The sequence below is a fragment of the Lissotriton helveticus genome, chromosome 7 (genome assembly GCF_964261635.1).
Source record: "Lissotriton helveticus chromosome 7, aLisHel1.1, whole genome shotgun sequence".
Classification (NCBI taxonomy): Eukaryota; Metazoa; Chordata; class Amphibia; order Caudata; family Salamandridae; genus Lissotriton; species Lissotriton helveticus.
In genome coordinates, this window is record NC_136068.1 from 439,958,858 (window position 1) to 439,980,057 (window position 21,200).

The 21,200-nt window shown below is 47.5% G+C and overlaps 1 protein-coding gene across 2 annotated transcripts in view; it reads right to left on the reverse strand.

Moving 5' to 3' along the window:
• Positions 1 to 21,200, reverse strand: part of LOC144768570 (structure-specific endonuclease subunit slx1-like) — a 497,482-nt gene that overhangs the window by 344,378 nt on the left and 131,904 nt on the right. For both annotated transcript variants that reach the window (XM_078652340.1, XM_078652341.1), the window contains one exon: positions 8,023 to 8,204. In XM_078652340.1, coding sequence (XP_078508466.1) covers positions 8,023 to 8,195 — 173 coding nt within the window. In that variant the 5' untranslated portion in view covers positions 8,196 to 8,204. The remainder of the gene's footprint in view (positions 1 to 8,022; positions 8,205 to 21,200) is intronic.

The following is a 21,200-nucleotide window of genomic DNA, read 5'->3' on the forward strand; positions in this document are numbered from 1 at the left end:
ATAGAACTTTCCATATCCAATCGCAATATCTACTGTTGGATTTCTTTGCAACAGACTGATTCTTATGAAATAACCATTATATGATAATCTGAATGTCCTTCACATACGTTACTGTCTCTTGTGCACTGTATTTGTAATTTTTAACCGTGACCTTTTATCATATTGTATTTCTATGTTTTTCGAAATTATCTTTTTAACACAATTGTAATTTCTATATACTTACTGAGTTGTCCACCAATGTGCTTGTAATTAGTTGTTTGTTGGGGCCCATATTTTGGGTTTATGTGAGATCCTTGAAGAATTGTTTGATTTGAGAAGGAATGAATGACCCATGGTAATCCTATTAGGTCCAAGAGAGCCTCTTTTTAATTGTTTTATTTTTAAGAACCAAGCAAGCCTAGCACAGGTAAGCAATAAATACGTTTCTGTAATTTTACTGGATACAGTTTGAAAATGCAATAGCAAGTGTACTTTGTTTGATTTGCAGGGGATGCAGTAGGTTGCAACACTTAGCAAATACAGTACATTGAAATTAATAGGCTTTTTCAGTAAATTACAGTTAAGTTACTTTTTACGTTACTTTTAAAACTCAGTGCTGGATACCTAGATTCAGCTCTGGGACACTTCCTGGAAACAGGTAAGTAAATACATTTTGGTTATTTGGCAATTTTTTAAGAATATTTTTGGATTTCAAAACTCCACACTTAGAAACTTTATGGAAGACAATTTTCAATGTTATCCTATGGAGGAAAAACAAGTTAACGGTTCACAGGTAAGTAATCGACTGTGGGAGTTAAGGTTCTGGGGTTAGACTCAGGAGTCCCCCAGGGTCAGTGATGTACTGTTGTTGCACCCTCAGCGGAACTAGAGAGGCCGGGTGCAGAGTGTTGAGGCCCAATGTTATCCAATGGGGGATAGGGGGTCTCCGGTTGGTGGCTGCTGGCAAGCAGGCCACTGGATTGTGGGAGCAAAGCTCCTAGGGTTAAGGTCAGTGCAAATGGGGAAACAAAGTAGCACAAAAGGTGCACCCTGAGCTGCACTGGGGCGGCCGGGTGCAGAGTGCTGTTTCGGTGTTGGGTGCCCTGTTTTCTATGGAGAACCTCAGGTTTGCAAAAGCACTGCAGGCAGGGAGACAAAGGACTTCTAGGTGCGACCAGAGGTAAGTTGGGAAGTTAAGGGTTGGTTAGGCACTGCCAGTTTGGGCACACAAGGCCATGGGGTGTCGGGTGCAGGGGTGCCTTTTGGGGTCAGATCTTCTTACCAGCTCATGGTCTCGGTTAGGGGGGCCTTCTGGATTTAGGGCGCAGGCGTCGGCTAGAGGCTTGAGGCAGGTCAGGGGTTGCCGGATCTCGGGTCAGGATAGCTGAGATGACCTCCTCGTGGTGTTTTTCCACTCGAGCTGGGTTCGGGGGGTGCAGAGTGGGCTGGATTTGCAGTCTCTGGCTGGTGCCAGAAGCTGCAGTGTGAACAAATCCGATGTTCACAAGAGATGCAATCTCTAGAAGTGAAGGAAGGCAGGCCCTCCAGGTTTCTTTAGGTTGCTGGCTTTGGGACACACCGGGATTTCGCAGGTTCGAGGGTGAGACAGGCCGGTAGGGCTGGGGCCAAGTCAGTGGGCATCGCCCTCTTGATATCTCTGCATGGCTCTTCAGTCCTTCTTCTTACTTGTTTCTTATCTGGATCTGAGGAAGCAAGGTTCAGGGTGCCCCCTAAATACTAAATTTAGGGGTGTTACAGGTAGGTAAAGGGCAGGGACCAATGGGTCCCTTAGCTGGGGTGGATATACCCTTTATTCTGCCACTCTCTAGTGGGAGGGGGGCAGGAGCCTGTCCCTGGTTGGCTGGGTCCCCCCATCCTCAAGATGGAGGGGACTCAAGGTTGTGCGTCACCTCACCTCCCCCACCAGAGGGGTGGAGTTGGCAGAAGTGGGCACACCTCTTTCCCTCACTTGTTTTTCCTACCGGTTCTCCTGCCCAAAATGGGTGGTAGAACCAGTGGGGACTAGTTGCTGAAAGCGGCAATTGATCTGGAGAGGCTCACAAAGGCGGCATGCCTTTGAAGCTTCTGCTTAATGAACCCTGCCCATCCTGGGGGAGGAGGTTTGGCACCTCGACCTAGGATGTGCATTGTTTCAGCCCCCGAGAGCAGCAGCTCTCGACCCAGGGGTCCAGAAACATGTCTGTTGGTGGCAGCCTAAGCAGTCACTCAGTCAGGTCACTAGTAGTTGGTCGAGTTTCAGGGGGCATCTCTAAGATGCCCTCTGTTGTGCATTTTACATTAAATCCCACACTGGCATCAGTGTGGGTTTAATGTGCTGAGAAGTTTGATACCAAACTTCCCAGTCTTCAGTGCAGCCCTTATGTTATTGTGGAGTTCATAATGACAAACTCCCAGCACCATATACTCTTAATGGCAGCACTGCACTTACAGTGCCCAGGAATGGACTTGAGCACTGTAGGGGTACCGGGCTCATACACCTGTACGCTCACCACTGCCATAGGGCACCCAGCTAGAGAGGTGACAGATGTATGCCAGGGCAGTGGTTTGTGGGCATGGCACACAGGGATATGTGCCATGTCGACTCTTCACTTTGTTCTGCACTAAGACATGCAGCCTGCAAAAGCAGTGTGTGTGTGTGTGTGTGTCAGGGTACAGGACCTCTAAGGGTGGCACTATAAGTGCTGAAGCCCTTAGAGACCTTCTCTGGTCACAGTGCCCTGGGTACCTGTGGTACCAATAACCGGGGGCTGACATGGCCAGAGATTCCAATTGGGTTTTAGGCTTCAATGCCGTTTTAGGGAAGAAACATAGGCCCTGGGTACCTGATTAGCAGGAGCCCAGGGCACACTCAGTCAAAGAACATTAGCAATTCAGCAAAAAAGTTGGGGCATACCATGCAAGAAAGAGGGCACTTTCTAACAGAAGACTACTCAATCTGTGCCATGGTTGCATCCCTCCCATGTACCGACTGAGTAAGGGACAACTGTGAATAATCTCTGTGTCCGCCCACCTGATTTAGTTGTGCAGACATGCAGGTCAGTTTTCACTGCCTGCCACTACCTGGAAAACCATAGTAGTAAGGGCAGTGATAACTGTCTAATGCCCCCCTTGCCATGCAAGATAACTCCCATGATGAGAGGGGAATTGTTTTCCACAATAAGAAAATCCAACTTCAGGATTTTATTTTTAAAAGTGTTTTTTTTAATTGATGGATGGCTCAGACATGTTGATGGAGTAGTTCATCAAACGTAAAAGGCATTGACAGGCACCACCATTTCGTGGCTCCTGTGAACGTTTTTGTAATGATCACCCGCTTGACAGTCATTTTTAAATTTGGTGTGTGTAGTAGTCTCAGCCTGCCAGACATTAAGTTGTCTGCCAGGATAACTGAGACTTCTTTATCAGCCAAAATGTAAAGCTGGCCCTTACTTAAATCTCCTTGTTTATTTTTTTCTGTATTGTGGATAGGTGTGGATTCTGGGCCCTGGCACACCCGGCCCGTATAGAAAACATGCACATTTTTTAATACTAGACAAACAGGGGAGTCCGGGGGTGTATGACGTGCGTGGCTCTCCCCAGACAATAGTACCTAGAGATCCTTGCAAACGTAAAACTTTGGTAAGAAACACACATTTTAATCTAATTTCTGTGATGGAAAGACATGGAATCTATGGGGAGCCACAGGTTTCCTACCACCCTAGGCCCCCACACATCTCCCAATAAGAACAGTACCCCACTTGTGTGGGTGGTCCAAGAGAAAATGACACAAAAGGCCCTAAGTAGCTATGTTGAGAGATAAGCAATAGGGGTAGGTGCTGTATTTGGAGCTGTGCTGTGGTGCCACCCATGCAAGCCTACGAACCACTGACATTTTTGAAAACCAGACAACCAAGGGAGTCCAGGCGGTGTGCCTTGCATGGATCCCAAGAGGATTTTTTACCCACAATGCTTTGCAAACCTCAAACTCTGACTGATATAACACATTTTACTTCTATTTCTGTGATGTAAACTTCCAGAATCTGCAGGAATCCACAAAATTCCAACAACTCTGCATTACCCCCACTTGTGCCTATAAAAACGCTGCCCCACTTGTGTGTCTGAGCCTAGTGCCCAATACAGGAATTGCTCAAACCAAGGTCAATGGACGTCCTTATCAGGAGACTCCCATTGACTATGGCTGGATTTGTTTCTGTCACAGGCACTAGGCCAAGCCACACAAGTAAGGTACTATTTTTATCGGGAGACTTGGGGGAATGCCGGGTGGACAGACGTTTGTGGCTCCCCACAGGTTCCAGAACTTTCCATTACAGAAATGTGAGGAAAATGTGTTTTAAGCCAAAGTTTGTGGTTTGCAAGGGAATCTGGGTAAAAAAGAAATCAGGTGAGAGCCACACCAGTCAGTCCACCCTGGATACTCCTAGGTGTCTAGTTTGAAAAACTGTACAGGTTGGCTAGGTTTCCCTAGTTAACGACTGAGCTAGGGTCCAAATTCTACAGCTATCCATTATTGCAAAAAAAGGGGCCAGCGTTCGGTGGACCAACCCACTATACTAGCTCACTATGATTGAAAAGAGTGACCAGCACCTTGCACACAGATTTCTGCTACGGAACCATAAAACTGCTAGGATTAAAACGTGAACTGCTTAGTAAACACACTTCCCGTTCTGCCATAGTCCCACTGAGTTATCTGTCAAGGTTTCTAAGCAGCAACTATCAGGTAACACCAAATCTGTGCATCATGGAATAACAAAACTTCTGAACTATGTCACAGAATTACAACTAAATACTTATAGATATAGTAGTTTAATCTCAAACTATGCATGTTAGGAAGAGAAAGCAGGAACATATCTGTCAAAATCTGGTCAGAATCACAGTGCAGGCTAAATGGAGAGTTATGCTGAATGTGACGTCTTGCTTTTTAAGACAAAGCAAATAGACAGCATGCAAACGCTAGGGGTACTGTACCTAAAGCAAAGGCTCAAAGTTTGCTAGGCTCCAATAATCCCGCAGTCTCGACATTTCATTAAACATGAAACCAAATGACAGCAGCAGCGTATTTGAAATAAAGAAAATAATGGAAATAAAAACATAAATAAAAGGCATTGTCATTTACAATACTATAGCTTAAACTCTCGCAAATGCGAGACCTATTGCATTGCCATAAAGGGCCTTCTCGACTGTGTGTTAGATTGTAAATATCAGAGGAAGAGACTGGCCTGCGAAGTCTTCAAAGAAGTGATAAATAGTGCAGTAAAGAAGATGTGTAAGTGTAGTAGATTACACAGATACCTAGTATGAAGTGAGAGTTAGATTTGATCCGAGCTATAAACACTAAAAGCGCTCCAACACCTTTCGCTCTGTGATTACACTGTCGGGCTCGGGAGGAAGAGCGGGAGGGTTATTTCCTACCCTCTCTGTGATTTTCAGTGCGCAGTGTGGCATTGCGTAATGTCATTGCTATCTTTGAGCTAATAAAAGCACTTCAGCTGTAGTAGGGCCCTGGCCTCACCTCGTGGTGTAGGGCGGGCTGTGCTTTATGGCAGGCATGGAGAGAGGGAGGGATGGTCTCGGTTGTACCTCCGGCCTTGTACAGTGCCCCTGCTTTTACTAGTGATCGAGAAACGCGGAGGTGGTGGTATTAGTGGCAGTATTGGTGGTGGTATTGGTATCAGTGGTGGTGGTGGTGGCGATGGTACTGGTATTGCTTGTGGTGGTATTGGTGGTGGTGGTATTGTTGGTATTGGTGGTGGTATTGGTGGTGGTATTGCTGGAGGTATTGGTGGTGGGGTGATGGTGGTATTGGTGGTGGTGGTATTGGTGGTGGTGATATTGGTAGTGGTGATGGTATTGGTGATGGTATTGGTGATGGTATTGGTGATGGTGGTGGTATTGGTGGTGACATTGGTGTGGTATTGGTGGTGGTATTGGTGGTGGTGGTGGAATTGGTGGTAGTGATATTGGTGGTGGTATTGATGGTGGTGATGGTATTGATGGTGGTGGAATTGGTGGTATTGTTGTAAACAGGGTTTTGAAAACAACTCATCAGGGGGCTTAGTGCAGATGACACGTAACACAGATGTGCTGTTGTCAGCTTAAGTCTATTAGCACACGATTATGTGCTACCTGGAATTCACATGACTTAATTTGCTAATCATTTCTAAATCCATTTTACTTGGGGGGCGGGGGGTTGAAACAGACACGATGTAATGCCGGGTTAAAGTGATTAAAAGCAGCGCCCTTGCTGCTTAAAAAAACGCAAGCGGTTTCAGCTGAAGCAGAGCTTGTCCGACCTGCAGTAAGAGAAACTCAATAAAGTAAATAGTGCTTACAGAATAAATACCAGGTTCCATGTAACAACCACAGTAAAGGGACCAGCAACTGTGGGAGGTTACAAATGAAGACAAGGCCATACTAAGGAGGGACTAACAAGCCTATTAAGGAATCCGAAGGCACCATTTACGGAAGACAATGACACAAGACAATGTAAAATATGGGAGTAGAGTGGGCGCGGCTTCTCTCCCATACTCTACTACAGCAGTCTCACAGAGAGAGCAGTACAAGCGCGCTGCCGCTGGGCTCGACCTAAAATACACATGCTGGGAAAACAGCAGAGAAAGACAGCCTGAAAAAGGCAGTCCAGGCCTGCCTCCACTAAGCTTCCAGGTTCATGACTTTAGCCGTAGCCTGGTCCAGACAGGGAAGCACAGGGAAGTGGTAAATGTACATCACAGCTGGAGTATGCACCATGCTTCAGTTTGCAGTGCGAGATGAGACGTTACAGAATTACTCTTTATGTCTGTAATGGGTGGCCAGTGAGAAGACTTCCCTGAATGATTGGCATGCAAGGTCCATCGCCGCAGGGGGACTTGTTTGAACAGTGCTCAAGGCTGTCTATAACCACTATGCTGCTGTTGCATCATCATCAGATAGCCTTCAGAGGGGGCTCTCCCTTGAAGCACATCAGAGCTATAAAATTCAAAGCCCTGCAAAAAAGGTGACTGCACGAGCATGAGTAATAGAATGCAACATATCTGACAATTGCTCAGGTTTGCTTGATGTTACACTGGGCACAGTGCCTGCAAACAGTTCCTCTACTACAAAATACCAAATTTACTTATTAGGAGGAGGCAGAAAATAGTGAGGGCGGAGCTCCAGTCCCTAAAAGGAGCCACCCTTGATTCAAAACTTTCCAATTCCCAATTTTAAAATGCTGCATTTATGAACAAGCATGCTGGCCCATTTTGGTGACTGTTTTGCCTCTCTGTGCTCTCTTCCTCAGGCAAATTTTAATTTAATTGGGTAAAATGCCACCACTCATGATGACTGATATTGATGTCATCAAACTAGGCTGGGTGGTGAACTCCGCTCCGTTCGTAGGGTTTGCGGAGTTTTCCGCATTCCGTGCAGCAAATGGACTTTTGAAAAACACGGAGCAGAGTTTTTCCCCCGAGGAGAATCCAACACTAGACCACCTCCCAACGAGATTTCTCAAAGCAGGCGGTCACAGATGGTCGCTCGCATTGAGAAACCATCCGTTCGCGATGAGGATGCTGCAGCTCGAATAGAAAATCTACTTATGACAGAAAGAAACAGCGCCCTCTTGTGCTCCGCATGGTGCCGTTCAGGCTTATTTTTCGGTGCGAAACAAACGCCCGTCGCTAAAAGTCCGCGTGAACTCCGCCCAGGCCTACACCAAAAGCTGTCCTGTAGATAGATCCAAAATGTGAATGACCCAAAACGCACATTTCAATTTTCTTTACTTCATTACAGCAGCTCTGAGACAGCTAAAAACATCTCTACACCAGAAATAGCAAGTGATTAATCAGCAACACCTAGAGGTTGGCGATGGAACAACATGCATACAATCACAAGCACTAAAGTGACTCTCAAACTCTAGGTATGTCAGGCCGGAACACAGTAAGCAGCATGTCAGGCTAACTATTTTTTGGCGATAACAATATGTTGGGGCACCACTTGATTTCCCTAGAGGCCTATCTGCCCCTGGAAAGAGGACATACTCACCAAGGACCCCGACCACTGGTCCTCCAGGCGCCCCCCTTATGCTTGCCAGCATTGTGCTGGTTGATGCGACGCTCAGGGTTCACAGTGAAGCCAATGTAGATGCGACCTTTGAACTTGGGGTTCGTGCAGAAGAGCATGTAGACGCCAAAGAAGTTTTCCACCTCTACCACCATTTTGAGGACCTGCAGAAATAGGTGAAAGTACAGGACAGTATATTACCTGCAGTGACCGGCAAATATGATGCAAACATGGATATGGGCTGGGTAATGCATATTTTCTTAGTCGAAAGGTAGTTCTAGTTCTTGGGGGAGATGGGGTCAAATGCACAATCTGGATTAGTCCACATATGAAAGTGTGATGTTCATGGACGAACTAGTCAGATCAGATCACAAAATGCTTTATTTGATTTTAGAAACTTAATAAAATCATAAAAGCAACAGTTAAAATGACAAGTTCATACCAAAAATACATTAAAAAATAGTCCATAGATCAACAGAGATCACATAAAAAAAATTGTATTCATTTTTTTTTTTAAAACTAGCAGGTTATAGATTTCCGCTTCCTTAGAATACTTTTTGTAAGGCCAGTCATAATCCCAATACAATATCCATTATCCAGTATCCGTAGAAATAAAAAAGCAGATCGACATTGCCGTCATGCACCCTGCTTCAGGTAGGGTATAATCCATCTTGCACGTTCCCCGGCGTAAAATTTACAAAATAGGATCACGTGCATAGTTGTTTGCAAAGAAAAATTATCACATGGGCAGGGGGCAAGGTCCCTGGACCAGTCATTTATAGTGGGGAAGGTAACCAAACAATGAAAGCTATCGAACCTAAACCTGGTCAAGATATACCTGTCAAAACCCCCTATACAACAGACCAGGTAAGGTTGGATAGAATTACTGGCCAAAGTCATTTGGTGCCGAAGCACAGATTTTTAAATTAATTTCTAATACTATTGTGAGTGACTCAAAATGGTTCTGGCATAGCATTTCCAAGTCTTTTCTGGATATGGAGCAAATAGAATCTGGCTTATTATAGAACTCTGGTCAATCCAAATCGTTAAATAGCTTTCTAACATAATTTACCCAGGAAATATTTCTAGCATGGTCCAGGCCCATTGCGTCTTTGATAATTTCGTGATTCAGGCCTAGACTGGGTGATGTCCAGATTCTATGCCAGAGTAAAATAGGTTGTGTTTTAATAACATCAGTAATGTGCACAATACCCAATTCACTATGACAATTAAAAACAGGTGTGCTCTGGGGGACTGCTAGGATAAACCTAAAAAAAGCATTTTCTACAACTTGTAATGGCGCAACGTCGTAAAAACCCCAAACACCCGCTGAATAGGTTGCGATACTTCAGCATTTTGCTAGATAAATCTTGAGGAGAATCCCAGGGGGCCTTTTTCCCAGTTTTTTCGCAAAGTTCATTACCGCCACAATAGACCTTTTAAACAAAAGGGTCCTACTCGTGACCGCTGGTCCCCAGGAGCATATGTGTCCTCAAGCAGGATACCAAGATACGAGAAGGTTCTGGTAGGGTCAATTTTGTCACCTCCCGCTACTAGGCTTTGACATTTGAGTCTTCCCTTCCAACAAGTCATAACAAAAGTTTTCTTTGCGTTAAGTTTCAGACCCCTATTGGCCATAAATTCGATGTAGGTGGAAAGAACTCTCTGTAAGCCTATCATGGTCCTAGCCATTAACACCGCGTCATCCGCGTAGAGAAGAGAGACAACCTGCTTGTTGTTAAATCACGGGGAATCTTTTGCACTAGCACCCAGTTCCTCCTCCAAAGCGTTGGTGTATAAGGAAAAGAGGAACAGGGCCAGTACGCAGCCTTGACTAACGCCCCTCTCCACGCGGAACGACTTGGTGCACTCTCCCTTAAGACCGTGTCTCACCCTTGCAGAGGCCCCCACATACAATTGTCTCAAAAATTGCACAATGGTGGGTTCTACCCTTCGGTCCTCTAAAATTTTCCACATTTTGCTATGATCCACACAATCAAAGGCGGTAAGATCGACAAATACTGCATACAGCCGCCCTGTCTTAGCTTGTATGTATTTCCCTTGGATTATGGTAAAATTTAAAACCTGTTCAATGGTGCCCATTCCCTCTCTAAAACCGTACTGAACCGGACTCAAAATATTATTTTCTTCGGGCCACAACTGTAGCTTATTTAGCACTACCCTTCCTGCAATTTTCATGAACGAGTCTAAAAGTTATATGGGTCTGTAGCATGCTGGATTCTCCCGGTCCACCTTTTTTAAAAATAGGTATTACAACTGACTTGGACCAGGATTTAATAAAACCCTTTACACAGCACGCTTCTAAGACTCGAGTTAAAAGTGGGGTCCAGAGTTCAGTAGTTGTTTTATATAGGTCGATGGGAATCCCATCAGGGTCCGGGGCCTTGTTACCTTTACTCGCATTTATGGCCACCAGGACCTCACAGAGGGAAAACTTAAAATCAATCAGTGAAAAGGCAGGTCGATCACCCTCAAGATCTAAAACGTGTTCTTGGATTGAACAGTCACCACCATTATTCCCATATACCTTAGAGAAAAAGTAAATTCAAGATTTTTCATCGATCGCATCTTCGGGCTCTCATGTTTAACGAAAAAAGGAGCCTTGACTGCCAGCCAGAAGGAGGAGCATTCTCTACGCTGTGATGCCTCATAAAGATTATCCCATGCCTGCTCCTTAATTACTGTTTTGCGTTTTTTCCTGGCTAAATTATAGGCCTTTCCTTTCTACAGGCTCTAATTTCCTCACCATCCCTCTCTGGGTTACAAAGTGCAGCCTTAAGAAGGGAATACGTTTTGGTGCGCGAACTGTCAAACCATCCGTTGCTCCTATTAGAAGACATCTTACCAGGGCGACTCAGAATGTTTTGTGTAACTCGCGAAATTTGTAAAAACGAGTTTAGAGTATCCGTATAGGAAGTATCTTCATTCAGGCATTCCAGGATAGGTACAAGAGCCTTTGAAATAATTCTTGAATTCATCGCCACAGGATCTTTCTTGCCCCACCTCAAAGAGTAACCATTTTGGCGGGCCAACACAATGTCTTGGGTCCACGCGAAACTTTCTACAGTTGATGGGGCCTTGTCCACTGGTAGCATTATGTTAACACTTAGTGGGAGATGGTCATTAATACCATTGGGATGAGTCATAAATTTCGTAAACCAATTGGCATAACGAATCAGAGTGATAATAAAATCAATCAAAGAGTTAAATCCCCTTCCAATGAACGTAGGGCAAAAATCCACTATTGGAGAACACGTCATATTAGCGAACCCAAAGTCATACAAATCCATAATCTCATTAAACTTTTCACCTCTATCAGTGTGTACAAAGTGGGTAATTTGGCCGTGTTCCTCCAATTCATAGTCTCTAGACCCACATTCGTTCATGGTACAGATGGAGTAGTTTCTGTCCTGTAACTCCAGTTCGTTCTGTAGTAGGGGTATCTCTGTTATAGTCATAATCTAGTGAATAGTCCCGCCCATGTGCGTGGACCCCGGAGCAATCAAAAATAATCTCTTAAATTGTCAAAACATGCAGAATTGCACAGACACTTAAGAGAGAATTTAAAGACAGATAATGCAGCCTATATCCACAGGCTACACTGTCCAGTACTTCAACTAGAAAATCCACCAAAATCCACAAACAGCACAGCCTGTCCAGGTTTCTTCACAGAGAAAAACCTTGCCTCTAACAGCAAAACCCTCTGAAATGATAGAGAGGAAGCAGTGGACAGACAAGCCCCATAGGCTGCCATTATGTGGCTCAGAACAGGATACTGTGCCTTTAAGAGAACTTTCCAGAAGTCTCACAGTATCCCAGAATGCACTGCAGGTCCCTTTTACTTTCAGTTCTTTTTGAAGGCGTAACACGCCAGAGCTGTAGCATTCCTTACATGAATATCTCTCTCCACCGGGGAGGAGGGCGGCGCTTATGACTATAACAGAGATACCCCTACTACCGAACTGGAGTTACAGGACAGAAACTACTCCTTCTGTAGTAGGGGATCTCTGTGCATAGTCATAATCTAGTGAATAAAATGGCAAGCCCATCCCCACACCAAAGCGGTGGTGGAGAAAAAAGGAAATAACACCACTACTGTGCGAACAGATTTCGCAGTGAAGCCTGCCCAACCTGAGCGTCTGCCCTGGCATCAGTGTCCAGACAGTAATGCTTAGCAAAGGTATGGACCGACTTCCAAGAGGCCGCCTTGCATATTTCTGCAATCGGAACATTACGCAGCAAAGCAGTCGTGGCAGCTTTGCACCTGGTGTAATGAGCCTTAGGTTTACCCCCTAAGGTCTTATTAGCCTTTTGGTAACACAATTGTATACAGGACACAATCCACCTAGAGATGGACTGTTTTGAGGTAGCAAGACCGGTCCTGACTGATCCGTAATTGATAAACAATTGGTCTGACCTACGAATATCCTTGGTTTTAGCCAGATACAATTTCAACACCCTCCTAACATCCAGGGAATGCTGGGATCTTTCCGCTGGAGACGAAGGATTCTGAAAAAACGTAGGTAAAGTTATGGTCTGGTTAACATGGAAATCAGATATAACCTTTGGAAGAAATTTAGGGTGAGTACGCATAACAACCTTAGCAGCATGAAATACAGTATAAGGTTCTTGGCAACACAACGCCTGAATTTCACTCACCCTGCGGGCCGATGTAATGGCCACGAGGAACGCCGCCTTCCAGGATAGGTGCTGCAACGAAGCCTTATGAATAGGTTCAAAAGGCTCCTTCATCAATCTGGACAGCACCACGTTCAATTCCCATGAAGGCGAAGGAAGCCGGACAGGAGGGAACACTTTCTTCAAGCCTTCCCAAAAATCTTTGATCACAGGGATCTGAAAGAAGGAAGTCTGTGAAGGGCATTTCCTGTAGGCAGTCAGCGCAGCGAGATGAACCTTAATAGAATGGACATTAAGGCCAGACCGCGCTAAATGTAAAAGATACGGAAGGATAACATCTTCCTTACACATCGTCGGGTCATAGTTCTTGGACATGCACCAGATACAGAACCTCTTCCACTTGTAAGCATAGGAAGTCCTAGTGAAAGGTCGCTTAGCCTCCTTCAGTATGTCCATACAATCTTCTAGTTCAAATGGCCATATTGCACTATCTCAGGAGCCATGCCGCCAAACTCAAAGACGAGAGGTTGGGGTGCACCATCTGCCCCCCGAACTTCGTGAGAAGGTCCGGCCTGCACGGCAGCCGTATGTGAGGAAGGAGAGACCGGTGAAGCAGGTCCGTGAACCACCACTGCCTGGGCCCTTCCGGGGCAACCAGGATCATCCGCGCCCTGGACTGGGACAGCTTGATGAGCACTGCTGGAATCAGGGGAATAGGTGGAAAAGCGTACAGAAAGCTGTTCGACAAGTTGATCCATAACGCATTTCCCAGGGTCCCCTGCTGGTAATACCTGGAGGCGAAGTCTCGGCATTTGCTGTTTTCGGCGTTGGCGAACAGATCTACGTCTGGAGTCCCCCACCTTGCGAAGACTTCTCCTAGTACTTCGTCGTTTATGACCCATTCGTGGTTTTCCTGAATCAGTCTGCTCAGTGCGTCTGCCTGAACATTCTGCACACCTGGTAGATGGGTAGCCGTTATCATCAGTCCTCTGGCTAAGAGCCAGTGCCAGATCGCCTGCGCCTCCTGCGACAGAGTGCACGATCTCGACCCCCCCCTGCTTGTTGAGGTAATACATCGTGGTCGTATTGTCCGTCTGTACAAGCAGAGAGTTGGTCTGGAAGGACGGATGAAAGGCCTTCAGTGCCAAATGAACAGCTCTGAGTTCCAGGAAGTTGATGCGATACGTGGACTCCGTCGGGGACCACGTTCCTTGTATCTGTAAGTCTCCCGAGTGCGCCCCCCAGCCGTGGAGAGACGCATCCATCATGATAGTCTGTGTGGGAATGTCCTTGTGGAAAGGAACCCCCCTGAGGAGATTCTCCACTGAACACCACCACTTCAGAGACTGAAGAGCATGCAGAGACAGTCGTATCCTGTTGTCCCAAGATCCTTTCCTCTGATCCCACTGATCCTCCAAGCACTCCTGCAATGGTCTCATGTGCAGCCCTGTGTGTGGCGTGTGGAAGATACAAGAGGCCATCGATCCCAGTAGAGAAGGCACCGTCCTCACTGTTGTAGATGGAGCGGTCATAAGAGCCTGAGCCTTCCGAAGGAGTGATAATCGTCTCTCATCCGAAGGAGACACGCTTGCTGACAGCGTATTGATGGAGGCTCCCAAGTACTGTATGCACTGGACCGGAGTCGGGACAGACTTGGACATGTTGATGTGCAACCCCAGCTTCTTCAAGAGAACGCACGTCTTCTGGAAGTGCGCTTGAACTTCCGAGAAGGAGGAGGCCTTGATCAACCAATCGTCAAGGTACGGGTAGACAAACACCTTGTTCTTCCTTAGGTGTGCAGCTACCACTGCCATGCTGTAGGAGAGTAGGGTCTGCAATCCTATGATCACCCAGATTTTTGCTTTTTGCTGCACTGGTTTACGACTTTCCCTGGCTGTGGGCCTGCTAATCAGACCCACAGCCTAGCTGTTCTCTCTATCCAAATTGTACTCAGGTACTGAATTGGCACTGGGCCCTCTCCAAGTCCCTGTACCCAGGGCTGAGGTGTACCCAGAAGTCTCCCAGGGGCTGAAGCATGTATTATGCCACCCCTGGGCTGACTAACTAAACTGACACAACTGGCTGCACGACAGCTGGGGCAAGGTGGTGTACTCACCCTTTGCTTTAGATATAGTATACCTATATCTAACCCTAAAATGGACACACAGATCTCCTATCAGTCACTCCTATGGCAGGCCTGAACAATCCTGAAGGCAGAGTGCTTGGAATCGTGTGAGATGGTGCTCTGGCATGAGCTGAGCGTGTCTGCGGCTTTCGGGATCTATCCCTTAGCCGTTTCCATGATAACGCATACCATATACTCTTAAGTGCATTATAATCCTCGCGGTTATATGCCAACTCTGGTATCGCTTTATCAAAACATGTCGAGTAAGGTGTCATACGAATTGGAATACTAACCCCTCGCCAATTCTGGCGACGGGGTTAGCATTCCACCCTTCTAGAGGGACACGACATGTATGTAACCCCTAACCCCGATTAAAGTCAGACAGAGCCTTAGCATCCACAAAATGGATGCTGCCACCGAGACACAAGTCTGCCCTCCTGCTGCTGGGAGTCCTCCCAGAGCAGGAGATAAGGACAAAGGGTTTCCTGCCAGGGGCGGTGCCAGCACCGTCCCAGACAGGATTTTGTGTATTGTAGGTAGGCAGGGCTTCAGAGGAAGGTGACTGCACGTGGCACCCCGGTGCTCACTGTGCATAGGCTGGCTTGAACCAGTTCCAGGGACACTCCAGACCCTGTGCTGGGGAAAAGCCCGCCAAGGAAGTGGGTGTAACCACCCCCCTCCTGGTCCCACCCCTAGGGCAGGACTTCGTCGCGTGCCAGCCCCCTTTTCCCAGATAAAGGTAGGGACTGGCCCCCTTCCAAATCAGATCATCTTTGAATCCTGAAACTACTTTCTACGAAAGGAACTCAAGACTTCTTCCTAAGATTTCTCCCTTGTGGCTAAGGAGTAGTCACCCTGCATCCGCAGGCACCATCAAGAACACTGCGGTCTGCTGCACGTCCTTCCTCCGGAATCCGACTGCCCAGCTCGACGAGAACCGGCTTCCCTGGCACCTCTGACCTCTACCCACCTCTACAGCCAAGCTGAGAACCGTGGGTGCGACGAGACCTTGAGGGACCGGCCATCTTCAAGACTGCACGACTTCTGCACAGCAAGCCCGCCGAGTAATTTCCTGGTGAGTGCTTTGGGGTCCGAGAAGCCCCGACCCTGAGCAGCTCCAGCACCGAAGTGCAGCCTCCCAGCATCTCCACGATCTGCGTGGGGCCCTTCTGCTTTTTGCTGCTCACCGCGTTGTTTGGCTACTAGCCCGCTGGCTTGTGGCCTTCTGAACGACGCCCGACGACATCACTGCTGCTGGTCTGGTTGCCCCAGACTGGCCCTTGCTCCCTTCCAGAAGAGGAGCACCCCGGACCCTCCTGGTCCACTCAAGACGCCATTTTGAGTCCACCGCGTGGGCTTGAATTAGCCAAGGCTTTGTTGCCCAATCCTGGGTAACTTCGACGCCGACAGCTTCATCCATCGTCGGACAGCTCGCCTCTCCATCCTGGTCGCCGACAACGCCTCCTGGTCCGTGAGATCTGCAGAGCCAGCGTCGCCCACTCACCTAGTCGAGGTGACTACCATCCGGTGCCCTCCTGGTGCCCACTGACTACTGGCTAGTAGTCACGAACTTGGTCCCCTCTGCTTTCAGGTGTCATCCATCTTCCAGATCCAGGCTTGGATCAACTCGAACAATCTTCACTGGTCGCCTGCCAGCATCTTTCTTCCAGGCTCCTGGTCCGGCAACGAGGATTCCCGACGTCTTTTGAGACCTATGCAGCTGCAGCCCCTGGGCTAGGTAACTTCGGCACTTCGGTGTCCCAGCATAGCCTCACTATCCAAGGGTCAGGATCCACTGTCGTTTTCTTCCTACCAGGTCGGGTTCGCCCGTAAACACTAACTTTAACTTTACTGGCTTCCATAGACTTTGTCCCGCATCCCGCGTGAGAGTGCACACTCTGCACCCGAGTCCCCTAGGCCTCCTAGAAGTAATCTAACGATTCCATAGTCAAGTCCTAGCGATTCCAAAGCCTATTAGTACTGTACTTACCTGCTAGTAATTTCGCATTCCACTTTTAGAGTATATGGTTTTTCGTGCCCCTCGGGCATTTGTATATACTGTGCTAACTTAAGTATTTTCGTAAGAGTTTTGTTGTGTGCCTAGCACCCTGTCCTCATAAAGAGTACAGGGTTGTTGTGATTCTAATAAATACATTGTTTATTTTCATAACACTTGTGTGGTGTCCTTTCACTGGGTGTTCAAGGGGTAATGTGATGGTAAAACAGCTGGCTTAACACGCCCTCTAGAGTCTTAGCCTTAGACTGCTCGTATCCATGCTACTAGGATAGCTGGTCTATAAGGTTGACTTACAACCAATCATCAATAAGGGTTGTTTGGACTGATATATAGTGATCACTAGAATAGTGAACACTGCACATCAGGCCAACTTCTCACATTGGTGGCAGCGGTGGGATTTGAGCTTGCTGTTGTTTTACCACACATATCCTAAGAATATCCTACTCTCCTACATGACCCCCCCCCAAACTTTGGGACAATAAACTAACCTTGACCAGGTGAGTCTTCTTGCTCTAAGTGGAAATACCTGGAGAGCCCATCAGCATTGCTGTGATCAGTACCAGGTCTATGCTCCACTGTAAAATCCATCCCCTGTAGGGAAATGGACCACCTAAGCAGTTTGGGGTTTTCACCCTTCATCTGATTTAGCCACAAGAGGGGCTTATGGTCTGTCTGAATGGTGAAGTGAGTGCCAAACAAGTAGGCCCTCAGCTTCTTCAGGGCCCAGACCACAGCAAAGGCCTCCCTCTCAATAGCTGACCAATTTTTCTCTCTGGGTGTCAACCTCCTACTAATGAAAGCAATAGGCTGATCATTACCATCAAAATTCAGTTGAGACAGAACAGCCCCCACACCCAACTCAGAAGCATCTGTTTGGACAATGAATGGCTTGGAGTAATCTGGACTCTTTAGGATAGGTGCTGTGCACATGGCCTGCTTTAGGTCATTGAATGCTTTCTGACAGCTTGCTGTCCACTGAACTTTCTTTGGCATCTTTTTGCTTGTCAGGTCATTAAGAGGGGTCACTATGGACCCATAATTTCTGACAAACTTCCTATAGTACCCAGTCAGGCCCAAGAAAGCTCGAACCTGAGTCTGGGTGATTGGAGGAGTCCAGTCCTTGATGGCCTGTATCTTACTCTCCAGTGGCTGGACCTGGCCTCCACCTACAAGGTGGCCCAGGTATACAACCTGTGTCTGCCCTATCTGGCACTTTGTGGCCTTGATAGTGAGGCCTGCCTTTTGCAGGGCCTCTAACACTTTCCTCAGGTGGACCAGGTGATCCTCCCAGGTGGAGCTAAAGACAGCAATATCGTCTAGATATGCTGCACAGAAGTCATCCAGCCCAGTGAGGACTTGATTCACCAACCTTTGGAAGGTGGCAGGTGCATTTTTCAGTCCAAAGGGCATTACCACAAATTGATAATGCCCTCCAGGGGTAGAAAATGCTGTCTTGGGTTTGGCCTCCTCAGCTAACCTGATTTGCCAATACCCAGCTGTCAAATCAAATGTACTTAAGAAGTTGGCAGAAGCCAATTTATCTATAAGTTCATCTGCTCTTGGTATTGGGTGGGCATCAGTCTTAGTGACTGCATTGAGGCCTCTGTAGTCTACGCAAAACCTCATCTCTTTCTTACCACCCTGGGTGTGAGGCTTTGGCACTAGAACTACTGGGCTAGCCCAAGGGCTATCTGAGGGCTCAATGACTCCCAGCTCCAACATTTTCTGCACTTCAGTTTTGATGCAGTCTCTAACATGATCAGGCTGTCTGTAGATTTTACTCTTGACAGGCAGACTGTCCCCAGTGTCAACATCATGGGTACACCAATCAGTTTGGCTGGGTGTCAGAGAGAACATATGTCTGAAGGATTGCAGGACTTGCCTGCAATCCTGTTGCTGATGTTCAGTGAGGCTGCCACAAAAGACAACACCATCAACTGATCCATCATCAGGATTCTGAGTGAGCAGGTCTGGGAGAGGGTCACTCTCTTCCTCCTGTCCCTCATCTGTGGCCATGAGCAAGCTCATGTCCTTCCTGTCAACATATGCTTTGAGCCTGTTAACATGGAGCACTCAGAGGGCTCCTGGGAGTTCCAAGGTCCACCAAGTAGGTAACCTCTCCCTTTTGCTCAATGATGGTGTGGGGCCCAGACCATTTGTCTTTCAGAGCTGCTGGGGCCACTGGCTCCAGCACCCACACCTTCTGTCCTGGCTGGTACACAGTCAGAACAGCCTTTTGGTCATGCCAAGCTTTTTGAAGTTCTTGGCTGGCCTCCAGGTTTTTAGATGCCTTCTCCATATACTCAGCCATCCTGGAGCGGAGACCAAGTACATAGTCCACTATGTTGGTTGCAGGCTTTTTGAGAGGTCTCTCCCATCCTTCCTTCACCAAACACAGGGGTCCTCTTACAGGATGCCCATACAGAAGCTCAAAAGGGCTGTAGCCAACCCCCTTCTGTGGGACCTCTCTGTAAGCAAACAAGAGGCAGGGGATCAGGACATCCCATCTTCTCCTAAGAGTTTCAGGTAGTCCATGAATCATCCCTTTGAGGGTCCTGTTGAATCTCTCAACAAGCCCATTGCATTGTGGGTGGTAGGGTGTGGTGAACTTGTAGTTCACACCACACTCCTTCCACATTGCAGTCAGATATCCTGACATGAAGTTTGTACCTCTGTCAGAAACAACCTCCTTAGGGAAGCCCACTCTGGAGAACACTCCAACTAGGGCCCTTGCCACTACAGGTGCTGTAGTGGTCCTAAGTGGAATAGCTTCAGGGTACCTGGTGGCATGATCCACTACCACCAGTATAAACTTGTGCCCTGATGCTGTCTGGGGTTCCATTGGACCAACAATGTCAATCCCCACCCTTTCAAAGGGAACCCCCACCACAGGTAGTGGTATGAGGGGGGCCTTTGTTGTGCCACCTGACTTACCACTGGCTTGGCAAGTGACACAGGAGCGACAAAACTCCTTGGTATTCTCATTCATATGGGGCCAGTGAAAGTGTGAGACAAGCCTGTCCCAAGTCTTTGTCTGACCTAAATGACCTGCAAGGGGAATCTCATGGGCCAAGGTGAGAAGGAAACCTCTCAGAGACAAGGGGATGACCAGCCTCCTGGTTGCACCAGGCTTGGGGTCTCTTGACTCAGAGTACAGGAGTCCATCTTCCCAGTATACCCTGTGGGTACCTGTGGCATTCCCTGCAGCCTCAGCAGCAGCCTGCTGTCTGAGGGGTTCAAGGGAAGGGCAGTCTAACTGTGCCTTCCCCAGGTCTGCTCTGGTGGGTCCCCCTGAGCCCAGAAACTCAACTTGATCAAGTTCAAGCTCTTTAGGCTCAGTTTCCCTCAGTTCTCTCAGATCAGCCTCCTCAGAGACTTGATCCTCAACCTGGGGCAAGGGGGAAGGCAAAGCCTTACCCTTACTGCTCTCCTTCTTGGAAGGTGTCTGGTCCATCATTTCAGGATCCAGCACCTGTTCAGTGGGGCATTTTCTGGCCTGTGACCTAGTCACAGCAAGCACATGTGCTGGCAAGCCTAACATTTCCATGCGAGTCCTCTGCTCCACTTCTGACCATTGTGATGACTCCAAATCATTGCCCAACAAACAATCAACTGGGAGGTCTGAACTGACTACAACTTTCTTTTGTCCCTTCACTCCACCCCAGGAGAAAGCCACAATTGCCACACTATGACTAGTAGTGACATTGCTGGCATTGGTCACCAGGAAATCAGTACCTGGCATGATCTGTCCAGGGTCCACAAAGTTAGGTGTCACCATGGTGACACTGGCACAAGTGTCCCTATAGGCCTGAGCCATTTTGCCATTAATCAAAGGCGTCTGCCTGTATTTGCCCAAAGTATTGGGACTTATCTCAGGGGTTATATCCATATCCCCTGTACAGACAAGGACAGCCTGAGTGAGTGTGCCAACTAAGTTGTCAGACCCCTCAGTTCCCAAGGTTAACCCAACTAATGCCTTGGGGGGTACACTACCACTACTGACTGTACTAGGGGGTGCAGTTGCCTTAGGGGCTGTAGTGGCAGGAGTTTGTCCTCCTCTTTTGGTGCACTCACTAAACCAGTGAGATTTACTTTTGCAGTACTGGCACCACCTTTTTGACTGGCCTTCTTGAGTCTTCTTCTTCTGGGAAGCCTGACCCCCACCCTCTTTGGTTTGTTGGGGACCTGGTGAAGACTTCTGGTCATTTTGTTCACTCTTTGCATTACCCTTCTGGTCTGCTTTCTTCTGACCACCCTGGTTCTGGTTCTGGTTCTGCTTGATCCTTGTCCTGACCCATTTGTCTGCCTTCTTTCCCAATTCTTGGGGAGAGGTCAGATCTGAATCAACAAGGTGCTGGT